The sequence below is a fragment of the Haliotis cracherodii genome, unplaced genomic scaffold (assembly GCF_022045235.1).
Source record: "Haliotis cracherodii isolate W230 unplaced genomic scaffold, xgHalCrac1.p SCAF_47, whole genome shotgun sequence".
Taxonomy (NCBI): Eukaryota; Metazoa; Mollusca; class Gastropoda; order Lepetellida; family Haliotidae; genus Haliotis; species Haliotis cracherodii.
Window position 1 is genome coordinate 424,049 of NW_027266305.1, and position 25,793 is coordinate 449,841.

The window sequence follows — 25,793 nt, forward strand, 5'->3', positions numbered from 1 at the left end:
GTCACATTGTTGTCCACAAACCACTGCCGCGCATGTCTTGCAGTGTGTTTTGGGTCATTATCATGTTGCAAAATCCAAGTATTTCCATAAAAAAACATCTGCATTTGGGATCAGGTGAGCAGCCAAAAGGACTGTATACCTTCCACTGGTTAAATTACCCTCAAAGACACACATGGGCGTCGTTCCCTGTGAAGATATCCCTCCCCAAACGTGAAACTTCGGACTGTACTTTGGTCTCTGGTACAATGGAACGGAAGGCATTTTGTCCACATTTTAACATTGTTAGGATACACCAATACAGAGCTCTCATCTGTGAACATAACACAGTTCCAGTCAAAGTTTTCATGCGCCAAACACCACTCTACACGTCTATCCTTGTGTTCTTGTTTCAAGAGCGGGGAGGCAATTCCTTTCTTTTTTTCCCATCCAAGTTCAATCAAATTTCTTCTTACTGTAGATTTGGATACATTTACTGTCTCTCTATTTACCATTTCATGTTGGATATTTGTGATACTCGCCCTTCTGTTTTTAGAAGCCAAAATACCCAGCCTCACACGATCACCAAACACCAGTTTTCGAGGTCTCCCGCTCCTTTTCTGTGCTCAATTCCTGAACCATTTTCAATATTCTTCTTAACTCTATACACTGTAGAAAGAGGAGTATCTGTGCTCTTTGCTAATGTAGCAGCATCAGTGATGATACATCATGGAGCTGTAGAATCAACCTTCTTTTCTCCTCTGCACTCATTTCTGACATATATCAGGAAAAGTCGTCTGCTCCATAATCAAGGGAGATAACTCTAATTTTGCACCTTCTTATATTGAAGAAGAGTAGGGGGACCCTGGGATTTTGTATTGAGACAAGGGCCCATTCCAGAAAACAATCTTAGCACTGAGATGATCGCAACTCCCATACTTTAACACGGACACACAGTGCTAAGATCCCTGTATGGAACGGCCAAGATATCGTTTCAGGAACAGCTGCAAAACCAGATGTATTTTTCATTAAAACTGTGAGCCAAGACATATTTTTTCTAAAATACATATTGCAACAACGTAAATCTTTTGTGAAAGATATATTTTTGTCTTCGAACAAAAAGAAGCATAATTATTCTTTTCAAGAATTTTTGTGAAAATAATTTTTGGGGGGATAAAATCCCAGACTTGGTTCATCTGCATTTGTATTAAGTAAGTCCTCAAACTGTCTTTGTCTGTTTTTTACTTAAAAAAACCCCACTTTATGACTGTGCCAGGTGTTTATTTCAACCTTGTTAAAGCTTCACTTTCCTCCAATATAGGAGATATGGTATCACAGAGAGAATCACACAAGCGAAAAACTGCAAAAATTGTCCATAAAAGTTATGACAATATATTCTTGTAAACAATTTGGCATTGGAAAGGATTTTATTGGAAGAAACACAATATTGACAATCATGTGATCTCATCTACAGGAAAAAAATATGAATAATGTGATCGGCTATTATTACAAACAAGAACAATTATACAGATTGTCAGATACACATTATTTATTATTCATAATTGTTGGACTAGAATGTCAGATAAGTAAATCAGTCAAATATTACACCAACATATAAGTACCTTTCCACTTCAGGTTAAAATGCTAAGACAAATAGAAACACATCTATACTTCATATAAGATCACTGTGCAGAATAAACTACCTGCGAGGGCCCCGCCCCCCAAAGTGGTGTTGGTGCTTTGACTGCGATTAGGCGAAGCAAATACCGGTAAATATAATCGTTATAGCGCTGTGATCACTTTATGGAACAGAGCCGAGGCCACACTGAGAACTATAACATGTGACACCAATAATTAGACTTGATCCAAAGAGGTGATTAATTAGAAATATTTGACTTCTTGTTGCCCCCTCCGTGTATGTTGGATAGTTAAAAAGTATAATGATAACTTCCAATCATTTACCTAGTATGCACTCAAAGATATACAAATTAGTGAATGCATTTATTATACATTTAAGATCACATACATTGTTTGTTTGTTTGTTGTTTAACACCGCACTCAGCAATATTCCAGCTATATGACGGCGGTCTGTAACGAATCCAGTGATTGATATCATGAGCACCGATCCACGCAGTTGAGATACATTGTAAGTAAAAATGGATGTAAAATGCAAGACTAAGCACACATTACTGAGTCAAACCAGAAAAAAATATATACGCAACAGCAAACCGTAAACAAAATGTATCACATAGGTTACTTTTCTTATCTCACGCTATGCATTACTCATTCTTCTTTCAATCCTAAGTGGAAACATACCTAAACAAAGGTTTCCAGCTTCTAACAAAATAATTTACCCGAACACACCTAGCATCACCATGGTCAGACCCATCAGTCTGGTCATGCATGCTTTTCATGCTGATTGATATACATGCACTGAACACGTGATTTCCACAAAGAATGTGAAATGTATAGCGTGAGATAGGAAAAGTTTCAAAATGACTTATTACAATGTCATTCCTTCAGTTGAATCTACTGAACAGCATGTTATACATACAAAATAATCATAAATATAACAACGTTCGGTATAACAATTATGGATATAACAATCCATGGCTAATCATCCAGGAGTGCAAGTTAACGGCGCTGCTCAGGACAAGAGCCCAAATATGATAAGATGTCCTTTGAACCCAAGTCGCCAGTCCTATGTGACCTGACCCCCAGGAATCAGCCCCACCCCAGACACCAGCCCCCACTAGGTCTGTGAAGCCAGGGAGGTGTCGGAGGAGCTGGGAGACGCCTCATCCAGTTTGTGCAGCTTCTGGAACTTCCGGTCTGCTTTCTGTCGCTGATGTTGCTCGGCCTCCTCCTGCTGCTCTGTAAGATGTCTCTGACGTTCCACCTCCTCCTCCTCCAGCTGGGTCTGGAGATCCTTCCGCCACTGAGGAACATGAGTGAGTGGAGTGAGTGAGTGAGTGAGTGAGTGGGTGGGTGGATGGGCGAGTGAGTGAGTGAGTGGGTGAGTGAGTGAGTGAGTGAGTGAGTGGGTGAGTGAGTGAGTGAGTTTCATCACCAGAGTCAGCAATGTTACAGCTATATTATGGCGGCCTGGCCATTATCTAGCTGTGCCAGAAACACAAGTGGATGACATGAGCATCGTCCCATGAAATCAAGGTTCAATGACACAAAATTCACTGAGCCTAACCCTTCTCCAATTTTGTTGTGGGAACCAATTCTATCCTGGAATACATTTCGGATACATTGTGTTTGTTTCTGTTTGTTGTTTAACACCACACTCAGCAATATTCCAGCTGTATGACAGCATCTGTAAATAATCGAGGCTGGACCAGACAATCCAGAGATTGACATCATGAGCATTGATCCACGCAACTGGGATATGATGACATGCATCAACCAAGTCAGCAAGCCTGACCACCTGATTCCGTTAGTTGCCTATTACGAAAAACATGGTCGCCTTTTATGGCAAGCATGGGTTGCTGAAGACCTGTTCTACCACGGACCTTCACAGGTACTGAGATTACAATGAGATTCCTGGAGCAAAGCTCACCTGGTCCTCCACGATCCTCCGCAGGTCAAAGTCAGTGCGGGTGTTGAAGTTGACAGCCGGCTCGTACAAGGCAGTAGCCAACATGATCTCCTCCCTGTCAAAGAATACACAAGACACAGTTCAACACCTGGGAAATACCCACTCACATTCCACAAAACAAAACATCCAGTAGGATCGAGTAGTTCCTTCTGTCAAGGAGGGAATCTCCATGGAAATTTGGGAAAAGGCAAGACACAATCCAGCCAGGAAAATATTACTCAAAGAATTACACAAAAACATATTTTACAGTTTTTGTGAGGGTCCTGAAAAAGAGACATTCATCTATGGTCAAAATGTCAGTACTGATGAAGGTCTTGACTGCATATTGCATACAAGATCTGGTTTGTTGAGCTGTGTTTTGGCGAACCATTATATTCATATTTATGTCACTTTTTGGCCGTAAACTTTAAATTTGGATACAGACAAATGTCAATAACAAGAAACCTCCCCAAAAAGCATTCATATTTCAGTGGGATACTCTCATGAAATATTTTCATGAAGTTACTTTTCTTTTGTGGTTCAGTATAGCATAATGTTCACATAAGAACATATATTTGGAGGTTTAGAAATCGTGTGGATTTGTTACGTGGAAAATGGTAAGACAATGTCATATACATGTACAAAAATATTTTAGTCTGACACACAGTCAAACACTGGTGTGTCGAAGTAGAAGCAACCTACGTAAATAAAAGAAGGTATACGCAAGGACCAAATTTCACTTCGAGACAAACATAATTTCGACACATCAAAGTCCGACACAACAGTGTTTGACTGTAATTGTACACCGTAATGTCTCGGAGCTATTCTGACAGGTAAGTGTCATATGCAAGAAAAGATCTTCCATCATAATGTATATATGCCACATGATACCTTAGATCTGGAAGACTAACTGTAGCGCTTTATGAACACCTTTAAGCATTAACTCTAACACAAGCCATGAAGATTGCTTACTTGAGAGAAGTCCTCAAAGGTTGCCGTGACGTCTTGGGCCCAATCTCATGTCTGAGGGGGACCTTCCTTCTAGGGGGGGACTTCTTGAGCGGCCTGTGCTCCCCCGGCGGGGGGAGGGGAGGCAGGTATACAACAGACAACCCCCGGGCAATGCGGGTCCCGATAGAGGAGGGCTGGACATGCAGCTGCTTGCTGAGGATGCTCTCTATGTCTGTGTGGACCTGGATCAGACATCTTCAAGTGAGTGGGCCAATTGGGATAAAGAGGACAGCTGATCCAGGCACAGTTAAAGGAGGCAACTCCTTTGTCTTTAAAAATATTCCAACAAATTTGAAGGAAAGACACAGGCTGGAAGAGGCACACTAACTATCAGGCATTACTAACTCTGTAACATTTTACTTTCTGTCTCTAACATGAACATAAATCTTCCTGTAAAATGGGCTGGCTGAAATTTTCATTCTTTCTATCACAATCATTTTAAAATTCAGGTAGGGTAAGCATTAACACAAGGGCAAAATCAGTCCAGTTTGCCTTGTCTCAGATTGTCTTTTATCGGAAGAGAGGGAAACAAATCAAGAAATGAGGGTATCCCATAAAGACAGAAAGTGTCGACACTGTAAAGCACACATGATATGATGTGACACATATATTTAGTCAAGTAAATTGAAATGTTAGTTCCAGACAGAAATATTTGGTTATCTTGTCTGTACATTCTGAGAGACTATAATAACTTGCAGTTGTCCACTGCTATCATCTATCAGCTCTAATTTACTGTTAAGTGTTGGTTTCCATTTGTCCATTGCTAATCACCTATCAGCGCCTGTTGGCTTCCTTTCTTAAGTTCCCACCTTTGTCATATTATTACTTTCGGTGTTCTCACAGGTACATATGTTCTCTGCCTCAAAGCATCCATACAACAGATGAAGGAGTAAGTATATACTTTGAAACGTTGTGTTCCTCATAATAAAGAAGTTGACATCCATAAATTCTCTTCCTTATGTGTTTCACTTCTGAATGCCTTTCAAAGACTTAATAACGTGCAGGTTTCATATAGTTAGTATTCTCCTCATATTCCTAATACCATATTCAACGTAATAAGCACCAAGGGCGCTCTCAAAATTAGAAATAGGGGGATCTTATTAGAATATTATTTTTACGAAAAAACCACAGAGTTTCCGTGGTTAATGCTGACAGCCTGAAATGTTTATGTACGAAAGATATATTTTTCCAGAATTTAATTGCCCATAATTAAGGGTGCATATAACACACGAGTGCGTATTATACGTGAATAAATAAGTATTGTATACATTGATCAATCGGAAAGGGTGCTAATTGGGATTGTTCACGAGCCAATACATTAGCAAATATCGCCGTGGGGGCTTAGTGGAGCGGGGCGCTTATTACGTCGAATACGGTAAGTACAAGGCTGGAAGGCTGTGACGAAGAGGTCCATTGAAGATGTCAGTAATGTCAAGGTCAATTCCCATCACCTGTCCCACTTTGAGAGCCTCCAGGACACGATCGTCCTTCTCATACGAGTGTGCCTTGATGAGAGTGTTCCACGCAGCATTCCGGAGTCCTTCCCGGTTCTGGTCTTTGGCCAGACATCGGCAAATCTTGACTAAAGACTGGATGGCACCGTACCGAATCCTCCAGCTCCAATCATTTGGACCTGGCAGGAGAATTACATGATAACAGGCATCATAAACTAAGATTTTGTCAAAGCTTTACAACACAGGAGCTGGGGTGACATGTTATCATTCAGCCATATTTTGCAATAATTAATTTATGATTGATAGTAATGGCGAACACTAACTAACCTATTAAATATTTCACCCTATTAAAATGTTTCTTGTTCTTTGTCCAACTTTTATGACACATCAGTTAGGGTTGATTGATGCTGATATTCTTTACCAAGCTCGGTAAACAAAGTACATGCACCTGTCATTAGCGACTCAAGGGCTGGAAACTATATATTATCACGGTAACGATTATGTGGTTTACATCACTTCCTGTTTGGGATTATGCATAATCAGTATGCATACGACCTAGGTTGGGTCAAGGGACATTGTTCAAACAAATTGGTTCTATTATAACCAATTTCAAATGTAGGTAGGGGTAATTCAACTTCAAAAACATTTCAGAACTATCATAAAAAAGTTCTTACAAGTAGCCGTGACATACAATCAAACTCATGGTTTATTCTCCCTGCAGTGTTTTATGGTATATTAAACAACAACCACTCGTCGTTTATTGTTAAAGATCTGATCACTATCACATTGAATGAAGAGCAAAAATGTTTCTGTTCAGAAGACTTTACAAACCTCCATCCCTGATCTCATGCAAGGGCTTGAAGAACACCAAGTCAATCAGGCCAGCGCTAGGCAACGGCACTGTGGTGTACCCTCTTCTCATGGGCTCCAAAAGGTCCTTGTTGGTGCCAGCCATTGCCATGCGCTGAATGCTGGCGCTGGCGCCATGGATGCAGATATCAGCCAACACGTCGGTGTAGGTCGTGGCGACCTCCCAGTGCCAGCCATGGAGGCCAGACATCTCCGGCATCTGTCATGACAAGACAGCAACAACATCAAGTGTCCATCAGTCGGTCACAATTGAGGAGTTGCAGTTAGGGCTGGGATGAGTCCCAAATTACTACCTGGGTATCCAACGCCCTATTAGCCGACCCTACCTCGGTACCCACTGTAGGTCTCAGGAGATGTCTCCTAAATGTCCGAAGGGGAACATTTTTAGCATAGCCCTGGCAAAACGTATTTAGATACACGTATTTAGATATTTAGATAAACAATCTGGTCATTTATACACTGAAGTTGAATTAAGTTATATCTTCATTTAACCATATGAAAAATCAGAAGGAAAGCGAACATTAGTGACTTGTAGTGTAACCATAGAGTTCTAGATAATTTCTGTCATTAAACAATATATCACGTAGTCCTGTGGGTACCCGGGTCCTACTCAGTACCCACCCGACCCGGATACCCGAGTTACCCGTCCCAGGACCAGTTGCAGTCATTTTTTAATTTTAATTGACAATTGACGATACCTACTTGAAAATACTTCTACCACAAGTTATAAAATCATAAATGCTTAACTTCATGCAAACATTAAAGTAAGAACTTGACAGAGACAAAAAAGATGAAAATTTACATGATGCCATTATATCCTACAGTAAACTCAAATTACTTTCAGCTACATTCAATTACTTTTGCACTGAGCAATTTGCTTCGGAAAGCTAAACAGAGAGCATCTGTCAAAATATTTAGTTATCTGCCCATGGATTGGTTTCTCATGCAACACATCAAAATAGAGTCTACACTTACAGGGGACCTGGGTGGCCCAGTTGTCTAAGGCACTGCGATTTGCTGTGCAGAGTCGCTTCACTTGGGCACGCCAGAAACCTATGATTGTGGGTTCGAATCCCGGTTCACCCTAATTATGTTTCTAGGTTTGTCAGCACCATACCTGTTCTCGTGGGTTTCACCGAAGTGGTAAACGTCTGAGACCTGCATCATTTCTTGCTTTCCTCCAACATTAAGCTGACATACCACGATATAGCTGTTAAAAGCGGTGTTAAACCCAACTCACTCACGCACTCACTACACTTACAGCAAAATTGGTGTACGTCGGTACTGAGCTTGCCTCCGACATCCTGGCACTTGGTAGGTTGGACCCCACTTCCGCCCGCCACCCTGTTCCCATGGTGGCCGCCATGGAGCTCTGATTGCTGTGCAGAGTAGCTCGGGTCAGTTTGGACCCGCTGGAGAAACTGGTTGTAGGCAGCTTCTCTTCTGTGACCTGGTCAGTCCGGTGGATGATCACATCATCGAAGGACACCTCGCGTGACTGAAGCCTCATGTCGGCAGTGTTCTTAAGGGCTGGCTTCGAGGGTTGGTGTTCGGCAGCCGGACTGCTTGTGGATCGGGGATCCGGTGGCATGGCTTGTGACTTGTCAGTGCTGTGAGGTGATTGGTCAGAATGGTGGCGCCTCTTTTCAATCCCACTTTCCTCGCTGCGTTCGTAGATGTCGCTCAGTGACTGTTTGGAACTGATGCTTGTTTTGGACTTCGATGATTTTGTATCATCCTCACTTGAGATTGTGAACATTTCTGTAGAGAAAAACATACTTTGAACAAAAAGCTCTTATCTTTTTATTGTTCATATGTGTATTTTTTTGGACACTCAAAAAAGTTAACAATAAGTTATTAATACTTTCAACTTCTGAATGCCTCTTAAATACTTCTATCATATTAAGTTTGATATTTTAAAAGATATTTCAAACAAAGGGACCTGTGAAGACCCGGGGTAGAAAAGGTCTTCAGCACCCCATGCTTGTCGTAAGAGGCGACTAATGTAATCGGGTGGTCAGGCTCGCTGACTTGGTTGATGTATGTCATCGTATCCCAACTGGGTGGATGTCAACACAGTTGTCAACAGAGTTTCAGTTACATCACAGCAAACCCGTGAAGAGCCGGGTTAGAATTGCTCTTCAGCAAACCATGCTTGTTGTCAGGTTCACAGACTTGGTTGATGCATGTCATCGTATTCCAATTGTTTAGATCGATGCTCATGATATCAATCAGTTGATTGTCTGGTCCAGACTTGATTATTTGCAGACCGCCATCATATAGCTGGAATATTGCTGAGTGCGGCATTAAACAACAAGAACAAAACAAACAAAAACATCACAGCCTTGGAGGAAAGCCTGAAGTGATCCAAGTGGCACAAGGTTACCAATTTCAAGAAACCCAAGATCACAGGGTTCGGTGTTCACAGACCAAACATCATAATTAGGGAGAATCTGGGATTGAAACCTATGTTTTGCGGATCCTGGGACAACTAAGGGAGGCAATATGTCAACATGAAGCATAATAAAAGTCGCCCATACCTGAGCTGCCTGATCGAGAGCTGAGAGGTGGTGTGAGAGCTCCATCAGTTGGCCTCAGCCCCTGGGCCAGGCGATGCAGCACTTTCATGGCCGTCATGTTGGACTTAGCCGCCTCGGCTACGATGTTCAGGGCCATCATCCCGTCAACCCTGGGGGTTTCAAGCACAGTAAGCTACGGTTATAATGAACTCAAAGGGATCACTAGTCTACGTTCAGGGCCATCATCCTGTCAACCCTGGGGGTTTCAAGTACAGTAAACTACGGTTATAATGAACTCAAAGGGATCACTAGTCTACGTTCAGGGCCATCATCCTGTCAACCCTGGGGTTTTCAAGTACAGTAAGCTACGGTTATAATGAACTCAAAGGGATCACTAGTCTACGTTCAGGGCCATCATCCTGTCAACCCTGGGGGTTTCAAGTACAGTAAGCTACGGTTATAATGAACTCAAAGGGATCACTAGTCTACGTTCAGGGCCATCATCCCGTCAACCCTGGGGGTTTCAAGTACAGTAAACCATAGTTATAACAAACTCAAAGGGATCACTAGTCTACGTTCAGGGCCATCATCCTGTCAACCCTGGGGGTTTAAGGCACAGTAAGCTACGGTTATAATGAACTCAAAGGGATCACTAGTCTACGTTCAGGGCCATCATCCCGTCAACCCTGGGGGTTTCAAGTACAGTAAACTACGGTTATAACGAACTTAAAGGGACCACTAGTCTACGTTCAGGGCCATCATCCTGTCAACCCTGGGGTTTTCAAGTACAGTTAACTACGGTTATAATGAACTCAAAGGGACCACTGCTCTACATTCAGGGCCATCATCCTGTCAACCCTGGGGGTTTCAAGTACAGTAAACCACAGTTATAACGAACTCAAAGGGACCACTAGTTTTAGTTCGTTATAACCGTACTTCATTATAAGCATTTCGACTGTCAGACATATTGGATCAAGTCACGCGACCACTATATGTTTCTTAATAAATGACTTCAAATAGCCTCTTGAAAGGATATAGTCTAATCACAGTTTTACAATTCTTCATTGAGGACAAGGTGTCAGGACTTAATCCAGTTAATCACTTGCCTTCAATTGCTATCTGCCGCCTGAAACAGGCGCAGATTGCCGTGGATGTTTTGATAGGCTGACTGGTGACACGTGAGCCACTCAGAGATTGACAGTTTGTTATATACATAAACATTGTCGTCGAAGGAGTAAACACAGGGCCACAAAGTGAGTTGATGACATCTTACAAGTGTTCGTTATACCACGGACCTACAAGTCCGTGGTTATACCCATCAATTTTATATCATAAAATATACAGTAAATGACTGGGACCAAAAATACAGTTTATTATAATATGTCAGTTCATTATAAGTGTGTTCGTAATAAATGTAGTTGACTGTATGTTAGCAGTTTGACATCTGACATTATGACATTAAATAATCCCCAAAAGCTTGTAAACATTAGTTATGTAATGTATAGATAGTGAAATGGTTTCATTTGCCATCACTGATGAGAATTTGTGTATTGACATGCAAATACAATATACACAATGTGCACAATGTAAAGAAAAAATGTGTTTCTGATGAAAGTTTTAGAAGTTGGAATACCTTGTACACTGAAACCTCATTCATCCGAAAAACGTTAATCCGGAAATCCCGTATTCCTAATATTTACTGTGGAGGACATGTGTTTGTAGTAAAGGGGCATGACCAATAACCATATACTTGTGACCAGTACTGGACTGTAACAAGGTGTCACTGTATAGTCACTTGTAGCCTGAAACCCACTGTAAACAGTTACATATTGTGAGTGAATTGTTTTCTTGATAACAGATCACGAAATATAAACAAGGTAGGATATCAGTATTTTGAAATTATTCATAGGCATTTAATTGTTTTTTCATGGATGGACATGGTTAGAAAATTATTTTTTGAGGTGGTTGTAAAAAAAGAAATCATCTTCAGCAGCGAAATAACTAAATATCTTCCAAAATCTTCATGATCTATGAAATATCCCTTGATCAAACTTTAGCCATTGGTGATCTAATTTGTTCTGATCAACATTGGAGGTGTTTTCACATACTAAATGTTGTTTGAACAGAGAACATGCATATTTACAACAGAGCATTGAGTAAATAAAGCACAACTTTGTAGCTTATTTACAGAACCAACACACACTATTTTCTTGTGTACAATGCACTCCTATGTCTTATACAAGCACACAATGAGTTTTGATCGATGAGGATAAGCATGTCGACAAATCTGAACTGAAGTATGTCAGAATGTCTTGTTGTAACAACATCTGTTTTTTACAGCAAGCATGGGTTGCTGAAGACCTATTCTACCCCGGATATTTGATGCCTTGAAATGACCCTAGTTATGAGTGAATGAAAACACACATCAGAGATGCAACACTTTGATATGAGACAATTAACCACTCTTCCCTACCAGCTTTCATCAGCTAGCCCCAGCCCACAGTGACCAAGTGCCTTCAGAGCCTCGTGGAAGCCCCCGCCCAAGTGGTTGGTGCAGCGCCACACGTCCAGGGCGTGCCACAGGGTGGGGCTCAGGTCGTGCACGCTGCTGCTGATAGCTGCACTATGCATGGAGTGGCTGTCGTCACGGCTACGCTTCTCATACAGCTCTCGTGTTGCCTGTAGTCAGAATAGAGTGTTTCTTATTTGAGGAATTTGTTAAACCCCTAATCAGTTATTTTCATTGATGTGTCAATTTATTTCAAAAACATAAAGTTGTTGTAGACGCATCAAGAATGTGACTGAGTGACTCAGGTTTAACGCCGCTTTTAACTGTATTCCAGTTATATCACGGCATGTCAGCTTAATGTGGGAGGAAAGCCCGAAGTGATGCAGGTCTGGTGATGTTTACCACTTTGGTGAAACCCACGAGCACGGGTATGGTGCTGACAAACCTAGAAATATTATCATGGCAAACCGGGATTTGAACCCACAATCATAGGTTTCTGATGTGCACAAGGGATGCTACTCTGCACAGCGAACCTCAGCGTCTTAGACGATTGGGCCACCCGTGCCCCCACACTGAAGAAGAAAGGTCATGTTAACTCATTACTTATTTTTGAGAAAAGATATCTTACAAATAGATTACGAAGTGATATAAAATGCATGTAAAGTGGTCAAGCTACTCAAGCCTGAGGGACGCAACTTTGCACTGCGAATTGTGGCGCCTTAGATGACTGGGCCACCCATGTCCCCAGACGCAGAAAGAAGTGAGTAAATGAGTATGAACTCCACATGCACTGTGTCACACTCCACTGTATTCCCTTTAAACATCTTCCCAAGGCAAGGGAGTTAACTGACTGTAAAAATCCAGTTTCCACCCTTATGGAACTAGGCAGGAATTATGGAGTTACATTTTGGCTGGACCAACAAGTCCATGCAAAGTCCAATGAAAATCGCATAATGAAATCAACATCAAGTTCGTCAACTACTGTGCAGATTTTGGTCGATTGAAGGATTTGTAAGCATGTGTACTGCCAACTCGGCGTCAACAGATATTTTCCAAATCTTTTCATGTTTCTAATGAAGGTGCTCATGTGATTTGACGCACTTCGCAAAGTAAGACCCGTTTTTTTACAATATAGATCTTGATTATCAATCTGATCTATTATTCACTCATTGAAATAAATCACATTGGACAAGTACAGTGACAGCCAGGCCAGCTAGGGGATAGTTTACAGTTGAAGAATAACCATACTCACCACCCATTGTTGCCATTCAATACCCATGTCGGTCGGATCTAATCACAAGCAGAGTGTGCATGAAACCTTCTTTGTCCCTTAAACTGATCATGAACATTTACATCCATACACAAGTTACCACCTACTGAGTGGAGTGCCTCCATGTTTTGTTTGGGGGGCATCCGATCCCCCTCCTTCACCTCGCCTGGTTCAATGATGGCGTCCGCCAGAACGATCTTTCCCACCTCGATGATGTAGCGGATTGACAACAGAGCGTTGGGGTATGGGCTGTAGGCTTCCTGACAGTCTTGTAGTCCTGAAGCGACACAGCAAGGGGGGTAACTCTCACTTCTCTGAACCATATGTAAAAGCTGCTTTAAAACCAACTCACTCACTCACTCTGAACCATGACTGAAGTGTCATCAAGGGGGGATAACTCTCAATTCGTATGACAGAATAACATAGACTTCTCTGAACCATATGTAAAAGCTGCTTTAAAACCAACTCACTAACTCACTCTGAACCACGACTGAAGTGTCATCAAGGGGGATAACTCTCAATTCATATTACAGGATAACATAGACTTCTCTGAACCACATGTAAAAGCTGCTTTAAAACCAATTCACTCACTCACTCTGAACCACGACTGAAGTGTCATTGAGAGGGATAACTCTCAATTCACATGACAGAATAACATGTTGCTAATTAACACAATAAACAAGTTTTTCTCCTTCCATTCAAAAATGTGGTCTCAGAGAAGACTGAAATGTAAAGTGATGGACAGCGCAGCAATGACTGACCGTCCAGATATGTGAAGAGTCTGTTCTTGAAGTCAGTGTGACCCTGGAGCTGTCCGGCCATGTGGTGGTAGAACAGTCGTGTGAACACCAACTGGCCCATCTGGTCAAAGGCAAAGACCGGTCAACAAAACACACTTAAAAAAAGGTACAGAATTCAGGACAAGTAGTTTGATTCATGTCATTCTAAACTATTAAACCCCCCCCACCCCCCACAACAAAATATTTTTACATTTTCAAGCACACTTAAAAATGACTTTTTCAAATCAAATTTAGCTTTCTCACAATATTTCAAATTTTTGCACACATTCATAGTCTGTCAGAGGACTCAAACTCAGTAATTTGTGATGTGAGCTAACACACTCCTATAACAGCAAGAGGATAACACTTCACGCTGGAACAATACCCTGAGGAGTTTGATTTCGGCAGTGCGGAGGAAAGGTTGATGTACGGCCTCCGTCCGCAGCCAGTACAACATCGTCTCTGCCAGGAAGAAGAGGGCTGGAATGTGGTACTTCTCCAAGGGGGACACATCCAGAGAAGTGATGAGGATGTCCAGGCACTCTGTACAAGAGGAAGAGACATCATGTTGAGACAGTGTATATAGAGACATCACACTGAGACAGTGTATATAGAGACATCACATGGAGACAGTGTATATAGAGATATCATATTGAGACAGTGTATATAGAGACATCATGTTGAGACAGTGTATATAGAGACATCACACTGAGACAGTGTATATAGAGACATCACATGGAGACAGTGTATATAGAGACATCACATGGAGACAGTGTATATAGAGACATCACATGGAGACAGTGTATATAGAGACATCACATGGAGACAGTGTATATAGAGACATCACATGGAGACAGTGTATATAGAGACATCACATGGAGATAGTGTAGCCACATAAAGAAACTGTGCACGGAGAAAATATATTCTGGATTGAAATACAACACAGCAAGAACAAAATGATGCAGATGCTGTAGCAGCTGAATGATCGGACCATAAGAAAATGTCAACGGGACCTGAACAACATCTGTTACGATGACGTCAGAAGATCAAAATGGAGTAGGGGGTCAAACGACAAAGTCACAAAGTCAATAACGGGTATGACCACCCTGTGCGTGAATCACAGCAGTGCATCGGCGACGCATGGAGTCCACCAAATGGGCATAGAAGGCCTGGGGAATGGCCTGCCATATCCTCCTCAAATCCTGTGCCAAGTCACGGACGTTATCTGGAGGATGTGGAAGACGACGCAGACGGCGCTCCATTTCATCCCACACATGCTCTATTGGGGAGAGATCTGGAGAAATTGCAGGCCTTGGTAGTAACATGACATTGTTATGGTGAAGGAAATCCATTGCGACCCTAGCCGTGTGAGGATGAGCGTTGTCCTGTTGAAATGTCAATCCCGGGCCATGACGCTGCAGGAAAGGAATGACCACAGGCCTCAGAATCTGATCTCTGTAGCCAACAACGGTGAGATTGCCCTGAACAACCACCAAAGGGGTTCGGTGCCGTGCTGTTATCCCACCCCAAATCATCACAGAGCCACCTCCAAAATGATTCCTCTCCATAATACAGTTGCGTGCATAACGTTCTTCCAAACGCCTGTAGACACGTAGGCGCCCGTCACTGTGGGAAATGTTGATCCTCGATTCATCTGTAAAGACAACATTTCTCCACCATATTCGAGGTTGGCAAACATGATTTCGACACCATCTTAGACGGTTGACTCGATGACGGTGAGTCAGGATGGGATGTAAACAATTCCTGACAGTGTTGGGATGGATACGGCGTAGTCCAGGAATTGTCTGGGACGTCGTTACTGCCATTTGGAACCTGTGTCGGAGATGTGTAACTCGAATCCATCTGTCCTGTCTTGGCGTCGTTACTCGGGGATGTCCTGAACGTGGGTGGTCGGCAACGTCATTTGTGTTCTGATAACGCCTCACCAATGCTGATATCGTGTTACAATGGCATTGGAAATGTGTTGCCACCTGTTGTTGCCTCATTCCCGCTCGGATCATTCCAATGGCTTCATGACGCTGAGCAGCTGTCAATCTTGGCATGATTTACTTGTGATATGCTTGTGTCTGTGTCTGAGAAGTTTTGAATTTTTGAATGACCACAGATCATGCTTTCCAAAGTGACAGCAAATTTTGAGTTGCACATGCTGTGTACAGCTGCACAGGATGCACGTGCAGTAACACATTGCACGTCCATAGGCCCCCATCAATGACGTCATATCGCATGGCACGTGCATGAGCATTTGAATGTCTCCAATAATTGCTGTGTTCAAACCTATCTTTCATATATGGACGGTGTGCCCTTATATCTATATTTTCTCCGTGCACAGTTTCTTTATGTGGCTAGTATATATAGAGACATCACATGGAGACAGTGTATATAGAGACATCACATGGAGACAGTGTATATAGAGACATCACATGGAGACAGTGTATATAGAGACATCACATTGAGACAGTGTATATAGAGACATCACATGGAGACAGTGTATATAGAGACATCACATTGAGACAGTGTATATAGAGACATCACATGAGACTGTGTATGTAGAGACATCACATGGAGACAGTGTATATAGAGCTTTAGCCACCCTCGCTGAGATAGCACTTGACTAGGCCTGTGATGGTGATTGACCACCAATTAGTGTGAAGCGCTTCGATGTGTACTGCGGACCACACTATCCGCCATCTCACATATTGTCTATATCTGCGACTTAACTATTGATAATTTAATTTTAATGCCATTTGACTATGGACAACCGTGATGTATAAATAGTTTGATCAATCTTTCAATCCCTATATTGCTCACCTTCTTGAAAGCGTCCCTTGCACTGTGCAAGTTGTGCCATTTCCGTCCATGCCATTGGAAGATTTACATGTTGACCTTCACCTTGGTCCTTCACGCCAGCTCGACGCTGTAAAGTAAATACCACTAATAAGGTGTGTAAATGTGGAGACTGAGGTAATATGACAGATACATCAGGTTGGTTGAGAAACTGTCAATGATTCTGAAGCAAAGAAAACAATGAATTTCAAACTGGGTTATGATGACACACGGGTAGGCATGATGTTGACTAACCAAAGATGCTAACCACTTTGGTGAAACACCCAATCACAGGTATGCATGGCGCTGACACAACAAAGATGCTAACCACTTTGGTGAAACACCCAATCACAGGTATGCATGGTGGTGACACAACAAAGATGCTAACCACTTTGGTGAAACACCCAATCACAGGTATGGATGGCGCTGACACAACAAAGATGCTAACCACTTTGGTGAAACACCCAATCACAGGTATGCATGGCGCTGACACAACAAAGATGCTAACCACTTTGGTGAAACACCCAATCACAGGTATGGATGGCGCTGACACAACAAAGATGCTAACCACTTTGGTGAAACACCCAATCACAGGTATGCATGGTGGTGACACAGCAAAGATGCTAACCACTTTGGTGAAACACCCAATCACAGGTATGCATGGCGCTGACACAACAAAGATGCTAACCACTTTGGTGAAACACCCAATCACAGGTATGCATGGCGCTGACACAACAAAGATGCTAACCACTTTGGTGAAACACCCAATCACAGGTATGGATGGCGCTGACACAACAAAGATGCTAACCACTTTGGTGAAACACCCAATCACAGGTATGCATGGCGCTGACACAACAAAGATGCTAACCACTTTGGTGAAACACCCAATCACAGGTATGCATGGCGCTGACACAACAAAGATGCTAACCACTTTGGTGAAACACCCAATCACAAGTATGCATGGCGCTGACACAGCAAAGATGCTAACCACTTTGGTGAAACACCCAATCACAGGTATGCATGGCGCTGACACAACAAAGATGCTAACCACTTTGGTGAAACACCCAATCACAGGTATGCATGGCGCTGACACAACAAAGATGCTAACCACTTTGGTGAAACACCCAATCACAGGTATGCATGGTGGTGACACAGCAAAGATGCTAACCACTTTGGTGAAACACCCAATCACAGGTATGCATGGCGCTGACACAACAAAGATGCTAACCACTTTGGTGAAACACCCAATCACAGGTATGCATGGCGCTGACACAACAAAGATGCTAACCACTTTGGTGAAACACCCAATCACAGGTATGCATGGTGGTGACACAACAAAGATGCTAACCACTTTGGTGAAACACCCAATCACAGGTATGGATGGCGCTGACACAACAAAGATGCTAACCACTTTGGTGAAACACCCAATCACAGGTATGGATGGCGCTGACACAACAAAGATGCTAACCACTTTGGTGAAACACCCAATCACAGGTATGGATGGCGCTGACACAACAAAGATGCTAACCACTTTGGTGAAACACCCAATCACAGGTATGGATGGCGCTGACACAACAAAGATGCTAACCACTTTGGTGAAACACCCAATCACAGGTATGCATGGCGCTGACACAACAAAGATGCTAACCACTTTGGTGAAACACCCCATCACAGGTATGCATGGTGCTGACACAGCAAAGATGCTAACCACTTTGGTGAAACACCCAATCACAGGTATGCATGGTGCTGAGAAACCAAAAATTGTAATCACAGCAAATCAGGGATTTGAACCCATGCTCACCAGATCCTGGTAGAAGGGAAACAACTCTGCACAGTGACTTGCCATGCATTGTTTTTACTAGCCTCAACCGTGTTGACAGATAATCATGTTGTCATGGTGATACTGAACACCCAATCCTCATTTCAGTTATAACAAACATGAGGTGCTAGGTGCTGGGTGCTGATGGCAGCCGAGGATGGTGAATCTAAATACTTTTATGTACATGAAAACCTATGATTGTGGGTTCAAATCCCAGTTTGCCCCGACCTTGTTCCTAGGTTTGACAGCACCATACCCGACAACATGGGTTTCACCACAGTGGTAAATGTCTGTGAGCTGCATCACTTTGAGCACATTAAGCTGACATGCCGCGATATAACAGGAATACTGTTAAAAGTGGCGTTAAAAACCCATTGTGACTCACTCACTATCTGGGTTAACACTAAAGTAGCAAGGCCACACAGTACTTGTTCTGTGTTTACAGAAGTTTTAAGGTAACGATTAGTTCGAATAGGTCAAATTTGGGTCAGTTTGTTTTGTTGGGGGAAAATATATGTTAATAATGATTCACATGGTTTAAAGTGCAGAATGTTTAATATTCTTTCAGCAAGATGCATGTTTGTACTGCCAATATGGGTTTGTTCTGTTTATAGGGGCTTTGTAGTGGCCTGTAAACATTTATTGAGAAAATATTATCTCAAACATTTAGTCATTAATATTTACTCCTTATAGTTTTGGAGCTGTATCATTTATTTTACTAATCAAACAAATATAGATATTTATGTTAAGTCGCATGTTCGGGAGGGTTTTAAAGACAAACGCTCCCTACTTTGCAATCATTATCAGAGCCAAGTGTATAAAACACACCCTGCTTCGCGGAAAGCACGTGCTTCCCGTGAAGATTTTGTTAATGACTGGGACATAGGAGTTTCTGGGAGTTTAGTTAGACAGGTGAGTTTGCAGAGTAAAGAGGTGCTGTAACAGTAGACAATAGAACAGTAGTTTGTGTTCGATTGGGGTAAATAAATGGGCTGCATTTTCATTGTTTTGGTTTTTCGTAAATAAATATCGGATATTCCTACATATCATCGCATATGATTGTGGTTTTCGGCTCCTGTATGTGGAATCACTGAAGTGAAAATATAATGTAAAAAGTGTTGCCTAAAGAATGTCGATACACAAAATGGGTCAGGTCTCACCTTTGCCCTCTCTAGGATCTTCCTGGCGGTTTCATCCAGTCTCTCTCTGTCAGCGATGTTCTCAGTAGCATTGTACAGCTGCACAAAGTCCTCGGATATTTCCAGAGGGTTTCTACAAACAAAACACACTCATCACAGACAATCAGGACCCAGTGGAATATTATCACCATGGACACCGTCCCTGATGAGAGACAGTACCTTACAGTGATATGGAGGTACAGTTGCACAAATAAGGGCAAAGCGCTGCTAATGAATATTGTTCTAGCACCTGTTCCTGTTCAGCCTGTTACAGTACAGTCACCAGTCTACTGTCATGGAGCCCAGTCAAGTCCCATCAGTAGTACATACCCCGTAGGTGTAGAAAGTGAAAAGTTTGCACAAGGCCACATGTCCCTTTCGACTTGGTGCAGTTGAATCCAAAGGTCTAGGCATCCACTTAAATATCGAAGTCCATACAGGTCTAGTACCAATGACATCGAAGTGTATTGTTTTGTTTGCTTCAGTTGGCTCATACACACCCTACAAGAGGCACTGGAGATACACAGTACACAGACTTTCAACTTCACGTACAAGGGACATTTACAGTTTGTGTTACATCCGACTCACCTTGTAGATGTTACATCTGAGTCTCCTTGTAGATGTTACACCAGACTCACCTTTGGGTGTGACATCCAACTCACCTTTGAGTGTGACATCCAACTCACCTTTGGGTGTGACATCCAACTCACCTTTGGGTGTGACATCCAACTCACCTTGTAGATGTTACATCCAACTCACCTTGAAGATGTTACACCCGACTCACCTTGTAGATGCAATGGCCTTCCTACTCTTGATGCTCTGTAGGTAGGACTGTTTGAGGAGGCGCTCCTGCAGCTCTACGCGCTGGCTGTGGGAGATGATGCCAAACTTGTGGACAACTGGCAACTTTGTGATTGGCATCGTGATCCCAGGCTGGTGTCACACTGAAGCCAGGCTTAGGTACCTCAACCTGTTGGAAAAGTAAAACTGTAAATTTGTGGTGTTAATTAGAAAACAAGGATCGATCATCATTTATAGGCAAAAGAGGTCAAGTGTTCGAACAATGCAAATCTTGTAAGCTCTAAAAGTCAGCATCTGTAAATTGAATTACATTTTGGAGATAAACATGCTGTGTTTTCAATGTAGATTTAACCAGGCTAAATTGAATTTGGAGCTGAATGCTCAGCGTGACTGAGGCACGGCAACTTGGTCAGCTGACATGAGGTGGGCAAGCTTAAAGAAAACTAAGCAACCTTTGCAAGGCTTTCATTGTACACCACATCCACCATCATGAAGTCATTGGGACACAAAATATATGATGTCACAGTCGTGTACAGAGAAGTGCCAAATTCCAAGCTCTCTGTTGTCCCCAAAACCTAAAATACATTCTCTTTGAAGATTTCTTTCGTATTTTCTGCACGAAATGTATTGCCACACATCCTTTGAGTGTTGAAAACCGCAACATTGCATTTTGTAATCTGTAATTGTAGATATAATTATCTACCGACAATGACTGAAAAGCACTATTCTATGAACGTTAGCTTCCATGGTGATGTGGACGTCAAACCAGCTGTTTCAATCAGTGGGGGTATATTGTGATTTAATAGCCTCTGATTAACCAATCAGAAACGAGTAATTCTCAAATTCATGGTAGAATTACCCATGCTGCCTGGGATTATGATTCACTAGTATATTATTACATAAACTAGTGTCCAAAAGAAACGATACCACCTGTTTGCAACGACATAAAAGAAAAACTAAACAATGCAGAAGTTTAGGATTGGTGTTATGCTTTTGAGAAATCCTTTCACAACATCTGTACAAAAATTTCATTTCAATAAAATCTGTACAACCAACATGACAAGCCTTTAAAGATGGGTGGGGTCGAAAAATGAACATTTCGTTAGGGCACTGATCACAGAAACACCGGGAAATATCACACCACACGTTTCAAAGTCAAGTCAGTAGCGGGTATGTCCACCGTGAGCATCAATACATGCCAGAACACGCCTACGGACTGATGACGTCAAACGTCTGATGACGTTGGGAGTGATGCGTTACCATTCCTCGAGGAGACATCGTTCCAAGTCCTGGACGTTGACTGGAGGCACACGGCGACGTCGGATTTGCCGATCGAGGTGGTCCCATAAGTGCTCGATGGGATTCATGTCCGGTGAACATGCGGGCCATGGCAAAACCTGTACGTTGGCGTTGGCAAGGAAGTTCTGTGTCAATCTTGCTGTGTGTGGCCTTGCATTGTCATGTTGGAAAAGGAGTCCACGAGGCTGTTGCTGAATAAAGGGCACCACAACAGGCTGTAGGATGTCATCAAGATAACGCTGTGCATTCAGGTTTCCACGAATTACGACAAGCATCGTTTTGACGTTACCACATATGCCACCCCAAACCATTAACCCTCCACCTCCAAACGGCCGGACCTGTTGGATACAGTTAGGCGCCAAACGTTCACCAAATCGTCGGTATACAAGCTGCCGTCCATCGTTTCTGAAGATGAGGAATCTGCTCTCATCAGAGAACATAACACGTGCCCAGTCCCGCCGTTGCCAACGTCGAACTCGCCTGGCCCAGATCAGTCTGTTGTTGCGGTGTCGCGGCGTCACGGCGTCAGGAGCGGTCCGCGGTAGGGATGACGTGGCCGGATACCATACTGCCGTAGTCTCCTGTAGACGGTCTGTCGACTGATCCTGTGTCCCCGTGCTGTAGCCACCGTGGACGTCGCTGTTACGGTGCGGTTCCTCAGGTGTAATACCCGGATATAACGATCTTCACGGGGCGTGGTTTCTCGTGGTCTTCCACTCCCCGCCTGTCTGACGTCTGACCTGTCTGACGTAACCGCTGCATCAACCTGGTTATATTTATACGTGCGCTGCCCAACCTTCTGGCGACGTCGACGTGTGACGCTCCTTGTTGGACCATTCCAACGGCGCTCTCTCTCTCGATGGCTGTCAAACGTGGCATATCTTGTGTTCTTTTTGTTGCTGTGATATCAACGTGTCTGATCAGCCGTTTTATACAGTTTTTATGCACATGCAGAACATGCTAGAGAGGGAAATGTCACTTTCACGAAATTTACGTTTTTTCCCGGAAGTGATCACGTGTTCCCGGTATTATTTATCGACTATGCTGTGTTTGGGATGCGCAATACGAATTGGCATGTTTTCATACCAGACAATTCACTTAGTAAAAAACAATTTTGAAAATAAGTTGGTATCGTTTCTTTTGGACACTAGTTTATATTCAGATTCAATAGTTTGACAGACAGACAAAACATTTAAATGAAAATAAGATGCAGATACGGTAAACAAGATGGTGGCCCCATGAAACCAGTTTCTTTTTTCACTTAGGAATCAATGTTCATATGCATGTTTGGTGAAATTAAGATTGCTCATTTGGAGATAAGTTGTTAATGCATAACCAGTCCAGATGCAATTATTTATAGGCTGCCATCATAAAGCAAGAATATTGCTGACATAATGCTGCGATTGACATTGAACACAAACCCACTGTTTGGTAGAATGAGGTTTCTATACCGGGTTATATGCGACGCACAAAGGTGCGTCCAGTACGCGCAAATGTTGAGATTGGACGCAGTAAATGAATCAATCTCATTAAAATCAGATCTAAGTTCTCGTTGCCGCAAAACATAGATCTGAGGACATCCCATTACGGGTCAGAACGACCTTTGACCGACCACAGAAATGACTAACAAGAAGTCCACATCGGCCAATTAGAAAGCAGCTTTCTTAAGCTTTACGGCACTCGTTTCAACCTGGCGTCTTCAATTTCTGACTACGCTTGAAAAATATATTGACACATTTCTCGATTAAAATTTTGAAAACTGAACAAACAAACATTCTGGAATTTCTCATATATGGTTGAGATTGAATGGCAGTGCTTCCCATGTACTGTGCAACACCTCCTCCGTTCAAACGTTTATCCCACGGAAGTGAGAGATAGACAATAATTTTGACAGAATCAGTTGTACAGGCCGTAGCTGATTTTTGGAATAACCTGTGTTAACGTTTTCAAGGTTGCATGATTCGAAAACACATTCCGACTGTCACTTTCATGATCTGGTAAGAGACGCTTTGATTGGTTGGATGAAAGGTCGTTCTGACATGACCCGTAATGGGATGTCCTCAGATCTTTGCTTAGCGATAGCAAGAACTGAAATCTGATTTTAATGAGATTGTAAATGAATATACTGCTTCCCGAGGGATGCACAATAATATCCATTGTACCTACAGCATATCAAGAGCAGTTATGGGTGTCTGTAATTTCATCCATCAATCATGACCACTGTCCACATGATCATTGATTCATTCCAGGCTCGAAACAAATGATCTAAATGTACCGACACTACACCATTTCATCACTTTACAGGACCTTCATATTGCCAGCTGGGACTCTCAAAATTAATATTTGGGGGACCCCCCTTTTGTAAGTCATAGGTAAAACCATGAACAATTAAGAAATATTTTATGATTTGTGACCATTTGGACTAGTAAAGGTGTACTTTAAATCCTCCAGAGCTCATTGGCAGTCACCTTAAACAGGTCAGGCTGGTGAGTCTGGTGAGGCTGGTCAGTCTGGTGAGACATAGTAAGAACATGGGTACAATTTGAGTTAGTTTGAGGAATAATTCAATAGGGCCACAGGAGGTGAGGTACATTTCAATATTGGTATTGTATACATGAACATACATTCTATCAGATACGTATCCGCCACACGTGTTTGCTGCAGCTACTATATACTGACAGGTAACAGCATGGATGGATACTTGAGAAATATGTCTTGACATACCCTAATTTTGAAAAGTTAGGATGACATTGCTGATATTATGAGGGATGAGTGAAAAAAAAAAAATCTGCTTCAAACCAGCAGGTGATGTCTTCAGCTACGTTCTGAAAGAAAACAAATCCTTGACGAAAGGTTTGATTCTATTACCTCGTCTGTAAACATCTGCTGCACTTGACTGATGTCAGGCCTTAAAAATCAAAAAGTAATTGAAAGTTTGAAACCTATTCACAAAATATGAATATTTGTCAAATTATAGTGTTCACACAAATTTTACTCTTCCTTTTATCATGACACGGGCACCAAAATTCTGAATGACGACGGAATGTTCTGACAGGTGTACAGTACTTCATATGAACCCAATGTTGAGAGGTCGAACGTGTGCACTCTCTAGGCGACAGCTTAAAATTTTGATGATGACAAACATCTTCTTATAGTGACAAATCAATATCAAATACGGCTGTTTGAAAATAGGTGTCGTTCGAAAATGGGTTACTGGACGATACGTATTGTTAGGGACATAATGTTCAATTTTTTCTGGAAAATATCAAGGCAATTCATTAACATCAGTAATTAAGCAAGACCATAAAAACTGACATAAAAATAGAAGTGCCATAATGAATGGCAACAACATGGTCAGTTAAACCTATTGGAGCCCACCCACAGAGCTCATCTGTTTCATGCCAATATTCGCAAGTCTGCGAAAATTTCTTATTTTTTCATATCAGACAGATTTATTAAAAAATGTAACAAGGCATATTTTAACCATATTAAGAAATTCCACATTAACCCTGACCGAAAATTATGCGCAATGTGACGGCAAATAATATTTCTTAGCATTGGATTGTTGTCAATCTCTGAATCTGTCTGACATCACAGATCACATTCCGCGAATATCACAGTCCCTGATCAGAATATCTTTAAAATTCGTATTTGTTTCAACGCATACATTGACTGGACATTTAAATGAACTAAAGTACAAAAATAATTACAATAAAAGCACTTTCTACGGGATAATTAACGTAAAAAAGTGGCATACTTTCCATCCTGTTTTCGTTTCTAGGGAAGCTGGTTGAATAAAAAAGTCGGATTAGGAAATAGTATTTACCCGTGTGTTTACGTTTTGCAATACGAATAGATGAAACCACTTACGTAGATAACTA

The 25,793-nt window shown here is 42.1% G+C and overlaps 1 protein-coding gene across 1 annotated transcript; it reads right to left on the bottom strand.

The window, feature by feature from the left end:
- Positions 1 to 1,315: 1,315 nt before the first annotated feature.
- On the bottom strand, positions 1,316 to 25,698 carry LOC139441870 (transmembrane protein 232-like). Its single transcript, XM_071222615.1, has 15 exons — positions 25,670 to 25,698; positions 20,597 to 20,782; positions 19,795 to 19,906; positions 16,801 to 16,906; positions 14,357 to 14,514; positions 13,954 to 14,053; positions 13,300 to 13,469; positions 11,887 to 12,092; positions 9,435 to 9,583; positions 8,156 to 8,655; positions 6,856 to 7,093; positions 6,022 to 6,203; positions 4,532 to 4,752; positions 3,542 to 3,635; positions 1,316 to 2,914 (listed from the first exon to the last, which is right to left on the bottom strand). Exons 2-15 carry the CDS (start codon positions 20,731 to 20,733, stop codon positions 2,729 to 2,731), a joined length of 2,559 nt encoding a protein of 852 aa, XP_071078716.1. The 5' UTR covers positions 20,734 to 20,782; positions 25,670 to 25,698; the 3' UTR covers positions 1,316 to 2,728.
- Positions 25,699 to 25,793: the final 95 nt, after the last annotated feature.